The 15,221-nt window shown below is 39.1% G+C and overlaps 1 protein-coding gene across 1 annotated transcript in view; it reads right to left on the bottom strand.

The window, feature by feature from the left end:
* Ccdc175 (coiled-coil domain containing 175) overlaps positions 1–5,341 on the bottom strand; it is a 68,401-nt gene extending 63,060 nt beyond the window's left edge. Inside the window, exons 1-3 of the mRNA XM_047539836.1 lie at positions 5,185–5,341; positions 2,900–2,985; positions 966–1,077 (exon numbers count right to left, since the gene is read on the bottom strand). Coding sequence (XP_047395792.1) covers positions 966–1,077; positions 2,900–2,985; positions 5,185–5,341 — 355 coding nt within the window. The remainder of the gene's footprint in view (positions 1–965; positions 1,078–2,899; positions 2,986–5,184) is intronic.
* Between the last annotated feature and the right edge of the window lie 9,880 nt (positions 5,342–15,221).

Below are 15,221 nucleotides of genomic sequence, written 5' to 3' on the forward strand. Positions count from 1 at the left end.
TGGACAGAACTTCTGAAACCATGAGTTAAAATAAACTTTTTCTTTCTCTAAGTTGTTCTTGTCAGGTTTTCTGATCACAGTGATAAAAAAAAAAAGCTGACTAACACAATTGGGGAAATGAAAATCAAAACCACAATGGAATACCAATTCATGCTCAAGGAGATGGCTATCATTAAAAAACAAACGCCACCCAGAAAATGACAAGTGAAGGTAAGAATGTGGAGAAACTGGAAGTTCTGTGCACTGCTGGGCATCATGTAAAATTGTGCAGCCATGTGGAAAACACTGATGGATCTTCAAAAAGTTGAATATAGAATTACCAAACAATTCAGCAATTCCATTTCTGCACATAAGCCCCAAAGACTTGAAAGCAGGGCCCCCAACTAGAAATTTGGACACCCATGTTCATAACAGCATTACTCACCACAGCCAAAAAATAGAAGCAAAGTGTCTATCAGAAGATGAATGGATAAACAAAGTATGGCGAATACATAAAATGGAACATTACTTAGCCTTACAAAGGAAGGAAATTCTGCTGTGTGCTACAATGTGAGTGAACCTTGAAGACATTATGCTACATGAAATAAGCCAGTCACAAATGGACAAATATTGTATGATACCACTTAGGTGACGTACCTAGAGTTGCTGAAGTCATAGAGACAGAAGGTAGAATGGTGGTTTAGGCCAGTCAAGTTGCCTCATTTAATTGGATAAACATTAAATCAGAATTGCCTGATCCATACATCTTTAGTCTATTTAGAAGCTAAATTATGGAAATTAAGGTTTCATTATTTGTGCTTAAAATGTAAGAGAAAGTAGTTAAGGACTGCACTGTATTTATGTCAGGTAATCTTTCTTGCTCTATTTATACATGCAACAACCATGAGACGCGTCCTTTTTAAAGTACTTGGTTCTGTTTTCTTATGGATACATTAGATTTCTCTATTGGATAACCTCAAAAGTACCTTCTAACTCCCTGCTCATGCTTTCTGGCAGCATCTCCAGCAGGAAGTACAGTCTGCTGAGTTCCATGCTTTCCATTTCTAGAAGGTCAATTGTGGACTTTCTCATTCCTTCCTGAAAATTTAAATTACATTATTAAAAAGTTGTGACACAACAATAATAAAATTGGTTTCCTGAATAATGCTCTACAAATGTTTTCTGGAGCCAATATTTAACCTTCATCAGACATCTTTTGCCATTATTTTTATTTGGAATCGAAAGTGGGACAAGAACATATTTTACAATCAGTTTTTAAGATGTCATTATTCATTTATCTTTTAGTTTCTGCTGATTTTCTTCTACTCAGAAATCTATTCTCTTTGTGTACCTCTTTCTTGTATGCTTATTCAACCAATCTGAAAGGAAAGATTCCAACAAGAAGGATAACATCGAGAAAAGAAAACTACTTACTAAAAAAAATTAAAATTGCCTACAAAAATATGCTTAGGGATAAATAAAATAATGGTTCTCTGATTCATATCTATAAATTTAAAAAAATAACCAGGTGAGTTTGGTTGATTCATTAGTTTAAGGTGGAACTAATTTTAAAAATTATAAACCATTAAAAATTCAGTTAGTGAAAAAATAAAATAGATAACTAACCTTTTAAATAAATTGTCTGAATAGCTACAGCAATTAAAATGATCTGAAAAATTGCCATTACATTTTACCAACTAAAAAAAATCAGATTGCATAATTGTATATATAGCAAGATCACTTTTCTGTACAAAAGTAAGATTCTATGCAGGCAAAACACTATATGCTGAAAGGATATTCATGAAAGAGCTAACTGATTATTATGGGTAGAGGGATCATGGTGAATTTTACTTTCTTCCTTTAATTTTCTATTTTTTTCCTATAATTTCCAGAGTAAACATGTATTACTATTATAGTAGCAAGTATGTATTACTTTAAAAAGTGGAGGAATTTAACTCTGCTACTTAAGAGATTTCATAATTTTGATATTAAATGAATACATACCAGATACTGGAGAAAAACAACTAAAAAAAAGCAAGCAGGAGAAAATGTTTCCATAGGCCCCTAGTGTAGCAAACACATGACTGGATGGATCTATTCATTTGACCAGGACTATAAAGTATGACTATGTAATATGTACTCATTATTATGCATAAATATATAATTATACAAAATATAATGAGATTTTTATCAGCAGTCTGTGGACTCAAACTCATTTTCTACATTTTTAGATACTTGATACGTGGTAGATTCTTATCCAATATTTTTAAATGGAGAGACTGCATCATTTTGACCCTGCTAAGAAAGTATCCTAAAAATCACCCAGAGATGACAAACATAATGTGACACCTTAGAAGGAAATCATAAACACATATCTTTGATACTGGCCAGTGAGTATAAGTAAACGAGTTTCTGTTTTTGTTTTCACTAACAGCACAGTCTACTTCTATCTTTTGCCAATTATGTCTATCTTTTGCCAATTATGAAAATAATTGCATTAGAAAACTAAGTTAATTGACACCATGCTTGCGATTTTCCCAAAGACCTTCTTGCTTGATATTTGCTTGTTGGTTGGTTGGTTTTAAGTAGTGCTTACATCTGGTATCACAAGTATTTGTCAGTGTGGTCCACCCATTAGCTGATCTCTGTTGTCACCCCAGTTGCTTTTCCTAAATGGACTTCTTCTCAGCCCTAGCACAGCCCCCTTAATTCAGTTCTCTGCACAAAAAAGCAGTCAACAATCTATACGAGTGTGAATGCTTAGCAAATTGAAATAAAAAAATATATTTTTAACTCAAAGCAAATATTTTTCCTATTCACCTTTTTAAATACCTTGAAACAGAGCTGGAGTTATGTTAAAGTTTGATGAATAATTAAGTGGATGATTGAAAAAAAATAGCTCTCATAGATAATACAATACCAATTTTTTAACAGCTATAGCGATGTCCTTAAGAAAGATCCTAACTTCTTCATTGCATTTAAAATAGTCACTTTGCAGAGATTTTTCTGGAAAAAAATTAGAAAATTAAGATTTCTTAATTACATACTGAAATCTGCTGTTATCCTACTTAACTTTTTATGTTCTAATTGAAATGCAGGATGTTACCTCTATTTCTGAATTTCTACTGTACTTTATATGATTCTCTCTTGTACCTTTTGTTTCCTGTTACATACTATTCTAATTTAGGTATATATTTTGTGCACCTTGAGAAAAAACTCCTCTTAATGATTCATCTTTGCAAATCTTAACAGTACAAAGAAGGTGTCTGAATAGGACAATAAGAAAGCAATAGACATTTATGAGAGGGATAAAGCTAACATGTCTATAACATAGGTTTGAGTAAGAATGATTTCCTACATGTAAATATTTACTAAAAAATAATATACAGGTGTGCTACCACATCTGTAATCCCAGGGACTCAGGAGACTGAGGCAGGGAGATCACAACTCAATGAGACACTGTCGCAAAATAAAAATGGCTGGTGGCGTAGCTCAGTAGAATACCTGTGGGTTAAATCCCCAGTACCATGAAAACAAACAACAACAATAAAACATTATGTCATTTTTGCTTCTGTGAAAAATTTGAGGCATGGGATGAGATTTTATTTGTAAAACCAGTAGGTGTAAAGTAGACAGTTTCTATTCCTTTTTATTCACACTCCTTTTCTCTCATACTTTGTGAGTAGAAAGCCCCTGAGAAGAGAGGCTTTGTGAAATGTTGGTAAAGATAGCAAAAACAAGATAGATACCGAATGGGAAGAAGGAAGGAAAAGAAAGCATCAAAGGAGGAGGAGAGAGAGAGGAGAGGAAGCTGCTTCCTTGGCTGTATCACTGGACCCTGTTCAAGCGGATCTTTTTGTGTGAGATGTGTTTGATGTGATTCATGCTTTATATGGATTATCTGATTTTTATGATCCCATGATGATTCTCATTTCACAAATGGGAAATCTAAGACTGTTGAGGTCCTATTACATGTGCAAAGTCACAGACCTGATCAGTGGTAGTGTGGGTTCAAACCCAAATAGTGTGACTCCGGGCCCCTGCTCTTCACAGCCATTCCAATCTCTTGGGACAGTGAATAGCAATGTCTGTCCTCAGTTTCAGGGAACGTGAACTCTCTTACTGAATTAAGCTCTTAAGCCAAGTGAAAACCTGCTAGTGAATTTGCATGCAAGTGTGTTAATAGGGCACAGACATTACTAATCTCCTTTCTTTTGTTTGTTTTATGGAGTGAATAAGCACAAGCTTGCTCCTACTTGGAAATGGGAGAGTCTTGTATGTTGTAGCACACTCAGAACAAGAAGGCCCCATGAAGTGTTTCCTTATGAAAAATTTTCTGAGGGTCCAGACATTAGCAGGAAAATTATTTGTGTAGTAGGGTTGAATGAATGTGCTAATATCAAAATCAAGCACAAAAGAATTTGAGGTCCAAGCTCATTGAGGTCCAAGGTCATTGACAATGACCTTGAATATACAGGAATAATTTGTCTCATTAGTAATTAAAATTCCTCATGATAATACTTGCCCAAGCCTATTTGATAAGAATTGTGAACTTAAAGTAGGTTCTCTAACAAGGAAAAAGGAAACTACTTTAAACTAACTGAATATTGTACCAGAAATCAAGATGATTATTTTGAAACAATAAAACGATAATGGCGCAACAATGAGATGCTTTGCTATTTGGCTTAAATGGTTTTCACACTGAACAAGAAATGCCCTTTCTTGGACTAAAAGATTCAATGTTTTAACCGAAGTAGTCTGTTAACCTGGTTAGGGTTCATTTTGGTCGAAATCTTCAAACCATTTTTTAAATCTAATTTTCTTGCCCAATACAACAGGTACCTCTTTAAACACTTCCTTTCCCACTTGACTATTAAATTCTCGGGTTTGCCATAGCAAAATGTGGAAGGAGGTTAACTTGCAAAAGATAGGCAGGAAGAGACAGCTGAGGTAAGGCCTAATCTAAAAGCAGGTGGATACTGAGGTCATGGGCTGTGGGCTGGGAATCAGGATCTGTCCCCAGCCACTAGAGTGAGCTAGGCCAAGTCACCTCAGCTGCACCAGAGAAACAGAGCTGAGCACTGAAGTCCCTCTCCGCCTCTCCCCTGGCCAGGGATGCTCTGGATTCCGAAAGGGTCCCGGCAGAGCACCACCTAGGCGCCATTCCAGAAGAGGCTTGGCTCCAGTCACCCGGGGACGTCTCACCCACAACAAGGAGCTGCTCTAGCGCTGCGGTAGCGACCGAGGAGCCCAGCGTGGAGGGGAAGGTGAATAACTCCAGGGAGGGGCCGGTAGAGACGGCGACCTTCTGCACCATCTTGTCGCCGGAACACAGCTCTGGGATCCAGGAGTTCAAAGACATTTTGCCACTTTTGCCGAGAGCCTCTGAGGCCAGAAGACGACGGTTGTCAGGGCAACGAGGACGCTGAGGTCCCCGAGCGCCCCCTCGTGGCCCACACCTGGGCTGGGTACCTCCCGGGTTCTCCAAAATAGATCCGCAAGAATTAGGAATTAAGCGGAACTGGAAGGATGACTCCATAGTAAGACATTTTTTCAATAACCTACGGGAGGTCGGTGCGGTGGAGCAACTTAGAAGGCAAGCCACCGTGTAGTTTGGAGCATGGATTCTGGTGGATTTAAATGAGGTCCACCACTTACCAGATGGAGAGTCTCTTAAGACCGCCTCTCCACCAATGTTGTTCTTACCCAGTTCTGGAGAAGTGTAGCTCTCCGTCATAGGATTTTTAAAGGATTAAATTACTTGAGCTCTTAATGCTATACCCAACACATGGGGTGTACAAAAGCCATAATTTAATGGTAAAGTGATAACGTGGTAACTTAAAAATAATGGGTAGACTTTACATGTACATACACACACATGATGGACATTTGTGTAAGATGTTCATTATTTTCATTTTAATGATCACTTTATTGGTATTTATATATTTAAGACCTCACCAAATCAGAACTTAGCATTGTCCAATTTATTGTTTTAATTATTCCTCAAGGAGATTCTAAAAGGGAAAAAAATGCATGTTATTGTTCACTTATAATAAATTAAAAGGGCCCTTCTTAGCACAACCTTATGCAAATTCTCCAGAATCCTCATGTGTTAATCAGCTTTCCATAGCTCTGATAAAATACCCAAGATAATAACTTAGGAGGAAAGATTTATTTTGGCTGGTGGTTTCAAGGGTTTCCGTACATGGTCAGTTGACTCCTTGTTTGGGGCCTGTGGAGAGGCAGAAAATCATGATGAGAGCAGGTGGTGGAGTGCAACTGCTCACCTCAGGGCAACCAGGAAGCAGAGAGAGGGAAGGCAAGGTCCCAGTATCACCCTCAAGGGCACACTACCTGTGATTTACTTCCTGCCACTAGTTCTCAAGTCAGAAAGATCCCACCACATGTCCATAGTGCCATGGACTGGGAATCAAACTTTGGAAACATGGGACAGTCCAGTTCCAAGCACTTCAGAATCTAGTCCCTCAATAAACTAGGATTCAGGGAGCAAGACTGATGATTTCCAAGAAGCTGTCAAGCTTAATGTGGTAAGTTGTGTACAGGGGAGAGGAGCTCCTGATGCTTCTGAAGTTGTAAACCAAAGAGAAAATCGCTTTGTTCTCATAAAAATCCACATTTAATTAATTTTCAATTTCAGTCTTCATCAAAGAAAAGATGTTAAAACTGACCCAAGCAGGTTCTTTTATATTGAACTTTGTGTAATTGTACCAAATTGGTGCTTCTGGACAATTTAGAAAGTGATTTGGCCCAAAGTGATTCTTTCTATAGCCATGCAATAAATGTTTGTTGAGTGAATGTAAGTCTCAAACCTCAAATTAAAAAAACATTAAACAAATAAAATGATACTGAAACTCAAAAAAAGGGCAGACGTCTACATGTATGCAAACACATATAAAATAGGAAAAATAAGTGACAAGAGAACAGTGTAATAGCCAATCTTTACAGATACATATATGTGTGTGTACACACACACACACACACAGAGACATGGAAAATGGCCTGGAAAGAATTGTTTACTAAAAATGTTAACTGCAGTTTTGCCTGGTTAGTGAAAATTATGTATGTAGTAGGGAAATAATGCCCACATCCTAACCCCTGGAACCTGTGGATATGTCATTTTCCCTCATAAGGGGTCATTATGGTCACACATGGCACTACAGATACTATCACTGAACTCCGAGATGGGGAAAGTAGCCCAGGTTACCCAGGTGGGCCTCATCTAATCTCAGCAGTGGTTAGAAGTGAAAGAAGGAGGGAGAAGAGTCAGTGTCAAAGTCATAGAGCTATTTGAAGGTGTTCCCTGCTGTGTTTGAAGACAGGGGAAAAGGATGATGAACCAAGGAATGCAGTGGCCTCTGGAAACTGAGATGCCACTCAGACTGAGATGCCAACAAGACAAGAGTCTCCCCCAGACTCTCCAGGGGGGATGCAGCTTGACAACATTTTGACTTTAGCCCTGTGAGATCCATTTCAGACTTCCAGTTCCACAACAATAACTTGATAAATCTGTGTTCTTTTCGGCCACCAAGTGGTGGTAATTTGTCACCGTAGCCAATAGAAATTAATAGCATGGGCTATTTAACTTTTCTTCTTTATAATACTTCTGTATTTGAATGTTTATTAATAACCATGCATACCTTCATTATTGTAAAAAAAAAGAGTAAAGCTTTTTCATTTAAAGAAACAGGAAGATAAAGAAGATACACAAATTTAAAATTATATATATATATATTTATATATATATATATAAAACCTCTGATTCTTCTGCACCTACAGATGGTGGTGGTACTGGGCTAAAAGCCATTTCCTTTCCTCTTGTATATCTTTTTACTTTGGTAACACAAACAGACATATTCCTCTGCCAATCAAGGCTTTCAAGGCAAACATTTGCTAGGGAGCCAGGATGGCATATTAGAATTCCCTGACTCCTGCTGATGTTTATTTTTAGTTTTCATAAGCAAGTTTGTTTCAGTTTGTCCCTTGCTGCTGGCAGAGCCAGGAGGAGTACCCAGCTGCTTCGTGAAGTTGGACCCCTAACTGGCACAGGAATGTGGGTGCCCATGCATTCAGGCATGTTTGCAAACTCTACTGCATGTGAGTTCTACAAGGAATCTGATGATGCCCTTGATCTTGCAGGTGCTTCTTTGCATAAATTTAGTACCTTTAGGGAAAAACTAAACTTTTTGGATGTGTTTGCAGACCATGGGTTAGACCAATGTTCTGCTCTTGTTAGATGGGTTGGACATCTCACATATAGAAAATGGATGCATGTTTTTTAGTGCTTTGGGCTATCAGGATTCATGCTGGTTTAGTATTAGACTGTGTGGAATTCCTCCTGGAAGTAGGAATGCTAGAAAACTAAGTCTCTGTCTTCTTCACTCCAGCCCTGCAAGTCCATCACATGGCCCTCCCTCTCCATCAGTGTTTAACCAATAAGATCTTTTTATCTTTCTGCTCTACTGTCTTTATCATGTCTTTGTCTCATTCTTAGGCCTATTGCTTTATGGTGACTGGTGGCTACTGTAGCCCCACACATCCTGCTTGCCACATCTATTTCCTACCACTCCGACACTTGACACGGTTCTGTTGGAGTAGAGGATTCAACACTTGACACGGTTCTGTTGAAAGATCATCCTCCCTCTTGGGGGCCATAGGAGTGGCATGTCTCCATGTTGCTTTTAATACTAATAATCAATATATCCTTAGATTCAGATTATAGAGAATACTGGGGAGATTTCATGGTGCTGGTACACAAAATAACATACAATAAAGTTTAATATTAATACTTATATGAAATTATAAATAAGCAATTATGATTTACTCAAATTTGTAGGGAGCCTGTATTCTTTTAGTATACAAATTCTCTAAAAGTTATATATAAGTATGTGAGCGTATTCCTCTGAGCTTTGATGTGGTGTTTGGTCTTCATTGCTTTCTTAGTGTTTATGATTAAGTTTAAGGATATTTTTCCCACTTAATAAATAAATAGGTTAATCATGGGTACAATTTGTATTCTTCCTATGTCTAGTTAGAGTTTTAGTCCATCATTGAGTACATGAAATAGAATAAATATTAACTATAAGCTGATTCCTCTATTCTCTGTTAGTAATAACAAAAAACATTCCACTGTTATTAACTAACATTAGAGTTCTTGGAAGGGCTAACTTCTACAGAAGCTTAATGTCGTATTCTTTCAGGGAAATTAAAACTAAATGGAGCATGGTGCCCTCTACCTTGCTGGGAACTGTTTTTCTTCTTAAGCTATCATACAGTAAAAACATGTTTATTGAATAAGATCATTAATTATACTCTTGAAGATTTTTTACTTAACATTTCCTTGTATTAACCATGAAATGATGTAATCAATACATACAAACATACAAAAAGACTCTGTGAACAATAAAGATTCAGACTCAGCCTCAGAACACTTGGTGTCTCTGTGTGCTGTTTTTCCACCGCGCCGATGCCTCTCATCCACCTCGGACCCCCGGCTGCTGCTAGGGCTAGACCCTGGCACCTGCTGTTATATGTAACAGGGAGAAATAGAAAGGAGTTATGTGGAAGCCCTCTTCTCTTTCCACAGAGAAGGAAATTTGCCCAAAGTCCCACACCTTTCCTTTTCTGTCTCAAGGGTCAGAGTGGGCAGGTCAGACATGGAGTGTCTGGATTCTAGCTTCGCTGCAGCAGTGGTAGGAGACAAGAGCTGGAGGATTTCCTACAGAATGCCAGCCATGTGGACGTTCTATAGACCAAGATTTCAACCCCAGCATCCGCCCCAAGCCAGCAGGCTTTGTGGGTCTTTCCTAGAGACCTGTGAAGGAATCAGTGAAGCTTCTAGCATGGAATAGAAAGGGTCCCTTGGTCCTTCCTCGCTGGTTACTAGGGGGATCTCCCCAGTTAAAGCCTTCAAGTTGGCTTGACAGTCCACACATTAAAGACCCTATACTACTTGGGATTCTAACAGCATCTAAAGTGCCTGTTTTGTAATCAGGTTATAGTTCTCTGCTACAGTGACTCCAGCACATGGTTATTTGTGGTAAACCAGCAGGAAGGTAAAACGTCCCCTAGGTAGTGCCAGATTGTTAGGGAAGCAAACAGATGGGTTAGTGCCCCTGATGGAGTTAGCGCCAAATAAGGAAAGTCAAGCATCTCTAAGGAAGGGCAGAACATGTCAGTCTTTGTAACTACATCCAATTAAGAGGCCTCCTTTCAACTTTCTCTCTTGACAACTTGTTTTTATTCATCATCAGAAATTTCTTGGGGCTAAACAGATTTGGGACAAATATGTGTTTCATCATTTGCTAGTGGTTTTAGCCTGTCTTCCATAGTAAAACTCCTAGTCTTCATTCTTCATCTATGTGGTGGGATTTTACATTCTGAGACGAAGAAGACTAAGCAGGATGAAGAAATGCTTACCCTAGAGCACATGCTAAATATGTGCAGTCTTTTCCTTCCAACTTGTGGAAAATAAGCACTTCCTCTAAAACAAATGCTACTGTCCTATCTGCCATCCCTAGCTTTCCTAAACTTCTTGGTGAAAATCACTGTAATGAAATCAACAGTTGCCATCCCAGCATTGGGAATTGGTTTTATTTCTAGACTGGTAGGAGGATTCTGAGGTACAGAAGGAAAGAAGGTTCCCAGAGAAAGTCACAGTTACATGAGTAGGCACCAGTCATCCTGGTTCAAGTATTTGTTGTGTGCCTACTACATGCTGGGAATTGTGCTTATACAAGAGACTCATAGGTGGCACCAGGAAAGAGCCCTCCAAGGAAGAAACCAGAGAGTTGAGGAGTCAGGCCAATCCTTTTCTCTGAGTAGAGAAAAAAGAGGTAAGAGAGAGGCAAGGCAAAAAGATAAAGTAGGAACCAGTTGCCTACCCTGTAGGATCCTCCATTCACAGAGCACCCCTCAGTTCCAGGTACTAAGCGCTTGGACAGCTTGATTTTCCCTAAAATTTCACTTTTTCTAATTCAGTCGACATGTGTTGGGCTTTATTATATACCAAATACTCGATTCAGCCCTTCACCTAAACATGTGGATGAGATTTGGCCTGCGTTCTTGAGAATAGGCCATGAAGGTGGGCAAAGTTTACGACGAGTGTTCTTTCCTGTGAGGGACATGGTACCATAACTACAGCTCACACCTGCAACTGATTTTGCATTCTTATAGAAATGTACATACCTTCAAGATATTATCACAACTCTTTGAGGTGATTATTATGATCATCTCATTTTTTTTAGAAAATTATACCAAAATGAGAGATTCAACGGCCATCGGTTAATCACTGGCCTCAGAGTTGAACAGTGACTCCAGATCTGGGTCACAGCCTGTTCTGCAGAGACCTTTGACTTGAGCAAGCAGGGCAGGAAGTTGGCTGGGGTGGCCGGGGAAACTCTGGCAGGGTGTCAGCAGAGCCAGTGGGGTGTGGTCAATGAGTGTGAGGTGCAGAGAGGGAAAGCAGGAGCCCAGGCAGAATTTTGGGTCATTATTTCACTGTCAGGGACCTTGAACTCCAAACCAAGGAACTGGATTTTGTGTTGCAGGCGGTGAGAAGGCTAACAGAGAGCAGATTAACCTGCTCCCTGATGTCAGCTGTTTACTTCTAAATGAGGTAACACTTTATGGTAGGATGGAATATCAATTACAGGCATCATGATTGTTTTAAATGAGCATTTGCAGAGTAATCAGAAATTAAACTGGGCCAGAAATAACCAATGCCATAGTTAGCAAAAAAAAAATCACTTTTCTTTTGATTATAATTATTTTAAATCACTGGTGTTCCAGGTAGCATCCTTATTTAGATAGATAGTAATGATGATTTTTTAAATGCTCACTTAGCATCTTCATAGACACTTCCAACACTCCTGATCTTTAAGTAGCAACACTTTTAAATTGCCTTATTTTTTTCTTACTTTAATTCTTATTTTTATAAAGTATATTAGACTATATGATTCATCTGAAGATGACTCAGTAAAGATTACTGGAGTAGGTAAACTTTCCACTTGATTTTAAAAACCTGTCCCATCTCTTTCTTCTTTTGATTTGCAAAATGTCAGGAAACACCAGATAACCTCCAGACAGAGCGAGAGTCGAGCATTTCTGGAGCTCTTTAAGGAAAGTAAAAACATGACCAAATTATGGCAGCGCTGGCTCCTATTCCTTCCCACCCCCTCAGGGACCTTTCTCAATCAGCTCCTGCCCCCCTCTGTCTTCCCTGTGTCCCTTGGACTTTATGTCCCATTTTCTCTTACTAAACCTATACCTCGCCTAATGAATGTGGTTTTTCTCCCAAAGGTTCATATGTCAGACTTGGTCCTCCATGTGGTGGCGTAGAGGTGGTGGGTGTTTAAGAAGTGCCACCTCTGTGGAGGTTGCAAGACTGGCCCCTCCCCTCTCTCTGGCTTCCTGGTGATATGATTTCTCCCTCTTGCATGCTCCTGCCATCGTGGTGCCCTCCGTCATATGGAGGCACCTAAGGAGACCTTCCAAAGAACTGGCCATTTGTTCTCTTAGCCTCCAAAACTGTAGGCTAAGTGGGCCTCTTTCATTCATAAATACTCAGCCTAAGTTATTTCATTGTAGTAATGAAAAATGGCCTAATACAGTAAATTTCCTAAAAGCGTGATCTACATCTTGGCTATGACATATTCCTTCACCCCGCACCCCAAATTGCCTCTTCCTCATCTTCTCGTGGCTTTTTCTCCAATCCCATTCCCCCATCCCCTTTCTTAATGAATTTGGCACCGTTTTCCCAGAAACTCCAAACCCTCCCAAGATACCTACACCATTCTATTTTGCTCTCCTTGGTTCTTCTTTCTTCACGTCCATCACTGGCTCCCTTTTCTTCTTCCTCCTGTTCGCTAAAAGAGGCATCTGTCCTAGGCTCCAAGCTCTTTAAACTCCATGTTCTCCAAACTCTTCCCTCACACAGATAACTCTCAGGTTGTCTCTCCTTCCCACTTCTCTCATCTTGTAGACCAGACTAACTACACATTCTCACTTCAGATATGAGGTAACCCCAAAAGCCCATGTGAGAGATAATTCAAGAAAGTTTAGATTGGGTTATGAAAGCCTTCAACTCATCAGTGCATTAATCCACTCCAATGGATTAACTGGGTGATAACTGGCAGGCAGATAGTGTGTGACTGAAGGAGGTGGGTCTTTGAGGTATATATTTTGTCCCTGGTGACCTGAGCTCAGTCTCTCTCTGCTTCCTGGCCACCACGTCCTGAGTGACTCCTCCACATCCTTCTGCCCTGATGTTCTGCCTCACCTCAGGCTCAGGGCAATGGAGTCAGTCGTCTATGGACTGAGATCTCTGAAACTGGGATCCCCAAATAAACTTCCTCCTCTAAAATTGTTCTTGTCAGGTCTTTTGATCACAACAGTGAAGAAGCTGATCAAAACACTAGGTTATGGGGCTGGGTTGTGGCTTAGTGGTGGTAGAGCGCTTGCCTAGCATGTTTGAGGCACTGGGTTCAATTCTCAGCACCACATATAAATAAACGAGTAAAAGAAAGGTCTATCAACACCTAAAAAAAAAAAAAAAAAAAAAAAAAAAAAAAAAAAAAAACACTTGGTCTTGCTGCCAGCGTGTCAAATTTCAACCAAACTTTGTTCAAAACTGGAGTTTACATTGCAGGTGGTTTCATTGCAGACTGAAATCAGGCTAGCTTTGTCAGCCCATCTCAAAAGTTGACCCGTCTATATTTTTTTCTTCATCCCACTGATCTTTGAACTTCCAAAGTGCTTTGTTCAAACTTTCACTGGATGACAGTTACCACAGGTTGAGTGGCTCATAGTTTTTTGTGTCATAATCTTATTAATTAATAGTTTTGTGACCTTTGTGCCTTACTTTTCTCATCTGTAAAATTGAATCTTCATTGTAGGATGAGCATGAGAATTAAATCAATTCGTGTAGTTAAATTGTTTAAAAGAGTGCCTGGAACAAAATAACCAACTCCATAAATGTGGTGGTAATTATTATCTCTATACTATGAGACCCCTAAAAGTGGAGACAGCATTTCACTCCTCTTTGAATCTCCTGCAGCACCTACTATGGCAATTTCCATGTAATAAATGCCTAAGTTACTATTGCAAAGGATAACAGAAAAGATGCATGTGTTCAGAATTTTTTTTTAAAAGTATAATTTAAAGTCTTCTGCACTTGGGATTTTATTAGGGTGAAATACACACATACACACACACAAACACACACACACACACACACACACAGGGAAAAAGTTACCTTGTTCTGTGTCTACTGCACAACTTTTATATCTAAGGTAGTATGACAAGAGTCGTTCATAATGGTCATACTGATAGAAGACCCCATTTCAAGACCCTGAAGGACACTTTGAATCATCAGATTAAAGTATATATGAAGTTTGGTTCTAGGTGTGAAGTTTATTACACCAGAATTATTGTTTAATTACTATTTTTAAAAGGGTAACTCTTAATAACTGTGATTCCGTTCATGAGAGCTCCTGATTCTCAGCTCTGGATAAATGCACTTCTGGAGTGAAGGAATGAACCAGCACCATGGCTTCATTGCTAGGGTTTCTTTTCTATTGCAGTGTGGATATGTGTTCTGGGTCAGGAGTGTCTGTATAAAAGTAAGCCATTACATAAAGCTCTTTAAGATGTATGCACTTTCTTTTATGCCTCTGTCATGGTAGGATTGTTATGTAATGCCTGGATTTAAGCACTTCTGCCTTTAACTACAAAGGTCAAAGCAACAAAATTGTGTGTTTAGAAAGATACTCTATCCCCTGTAGTTAAGCCCTTGGACTTCTTTGTGTTCTTTCAATAAATGTTCACTGATGGTTAATATACTTTAGCGGGTTTCTATTACCAGCAATCAAATAGTCTTGCTGAGGCAGCATTGTTCCTGAGCTAGAGAGACTACAGGGGAGGGGCCGAGAAACACCCAAGAGGTAGTGTTGTTTAGTGGAGAGAGCCCAGGCTTTGAAATCAGACATGGATCCAAGTCTTTGTTTCATCACTTACTAGCTGTGTAGACATGTTGAGATTGAGTTTCTTCATGTGGACTGTAATAATAAAAGTATTAATCATGTAGGATTTCAAAATTCTGATTAGAAGGTCCAAATCTTCAACTTGTTGGCTTAGGATCAAACTTCCTTAACAGGACTCCCATAGCACAAGAAATAAAAGCAAGAATCAACAACTGGGATAGATTCAAACTAAAAAGCTTTCTC

The sequence above is a fragment of the Sciurus carolinensis genome, chromosome 2, assembly GCF_902686445.1.
Source record: "Sciurus carolinensis chromosome 2, mSciCar1.2, whole genome shotgun sequence".
NCBI classification, from domain to species: domain Eukaryota; kingdom Metazoa; phylum Chordata; class Mammalia; order Rodentia; family Sciuridae; genus Sciurus; species Sciurus carolinensis.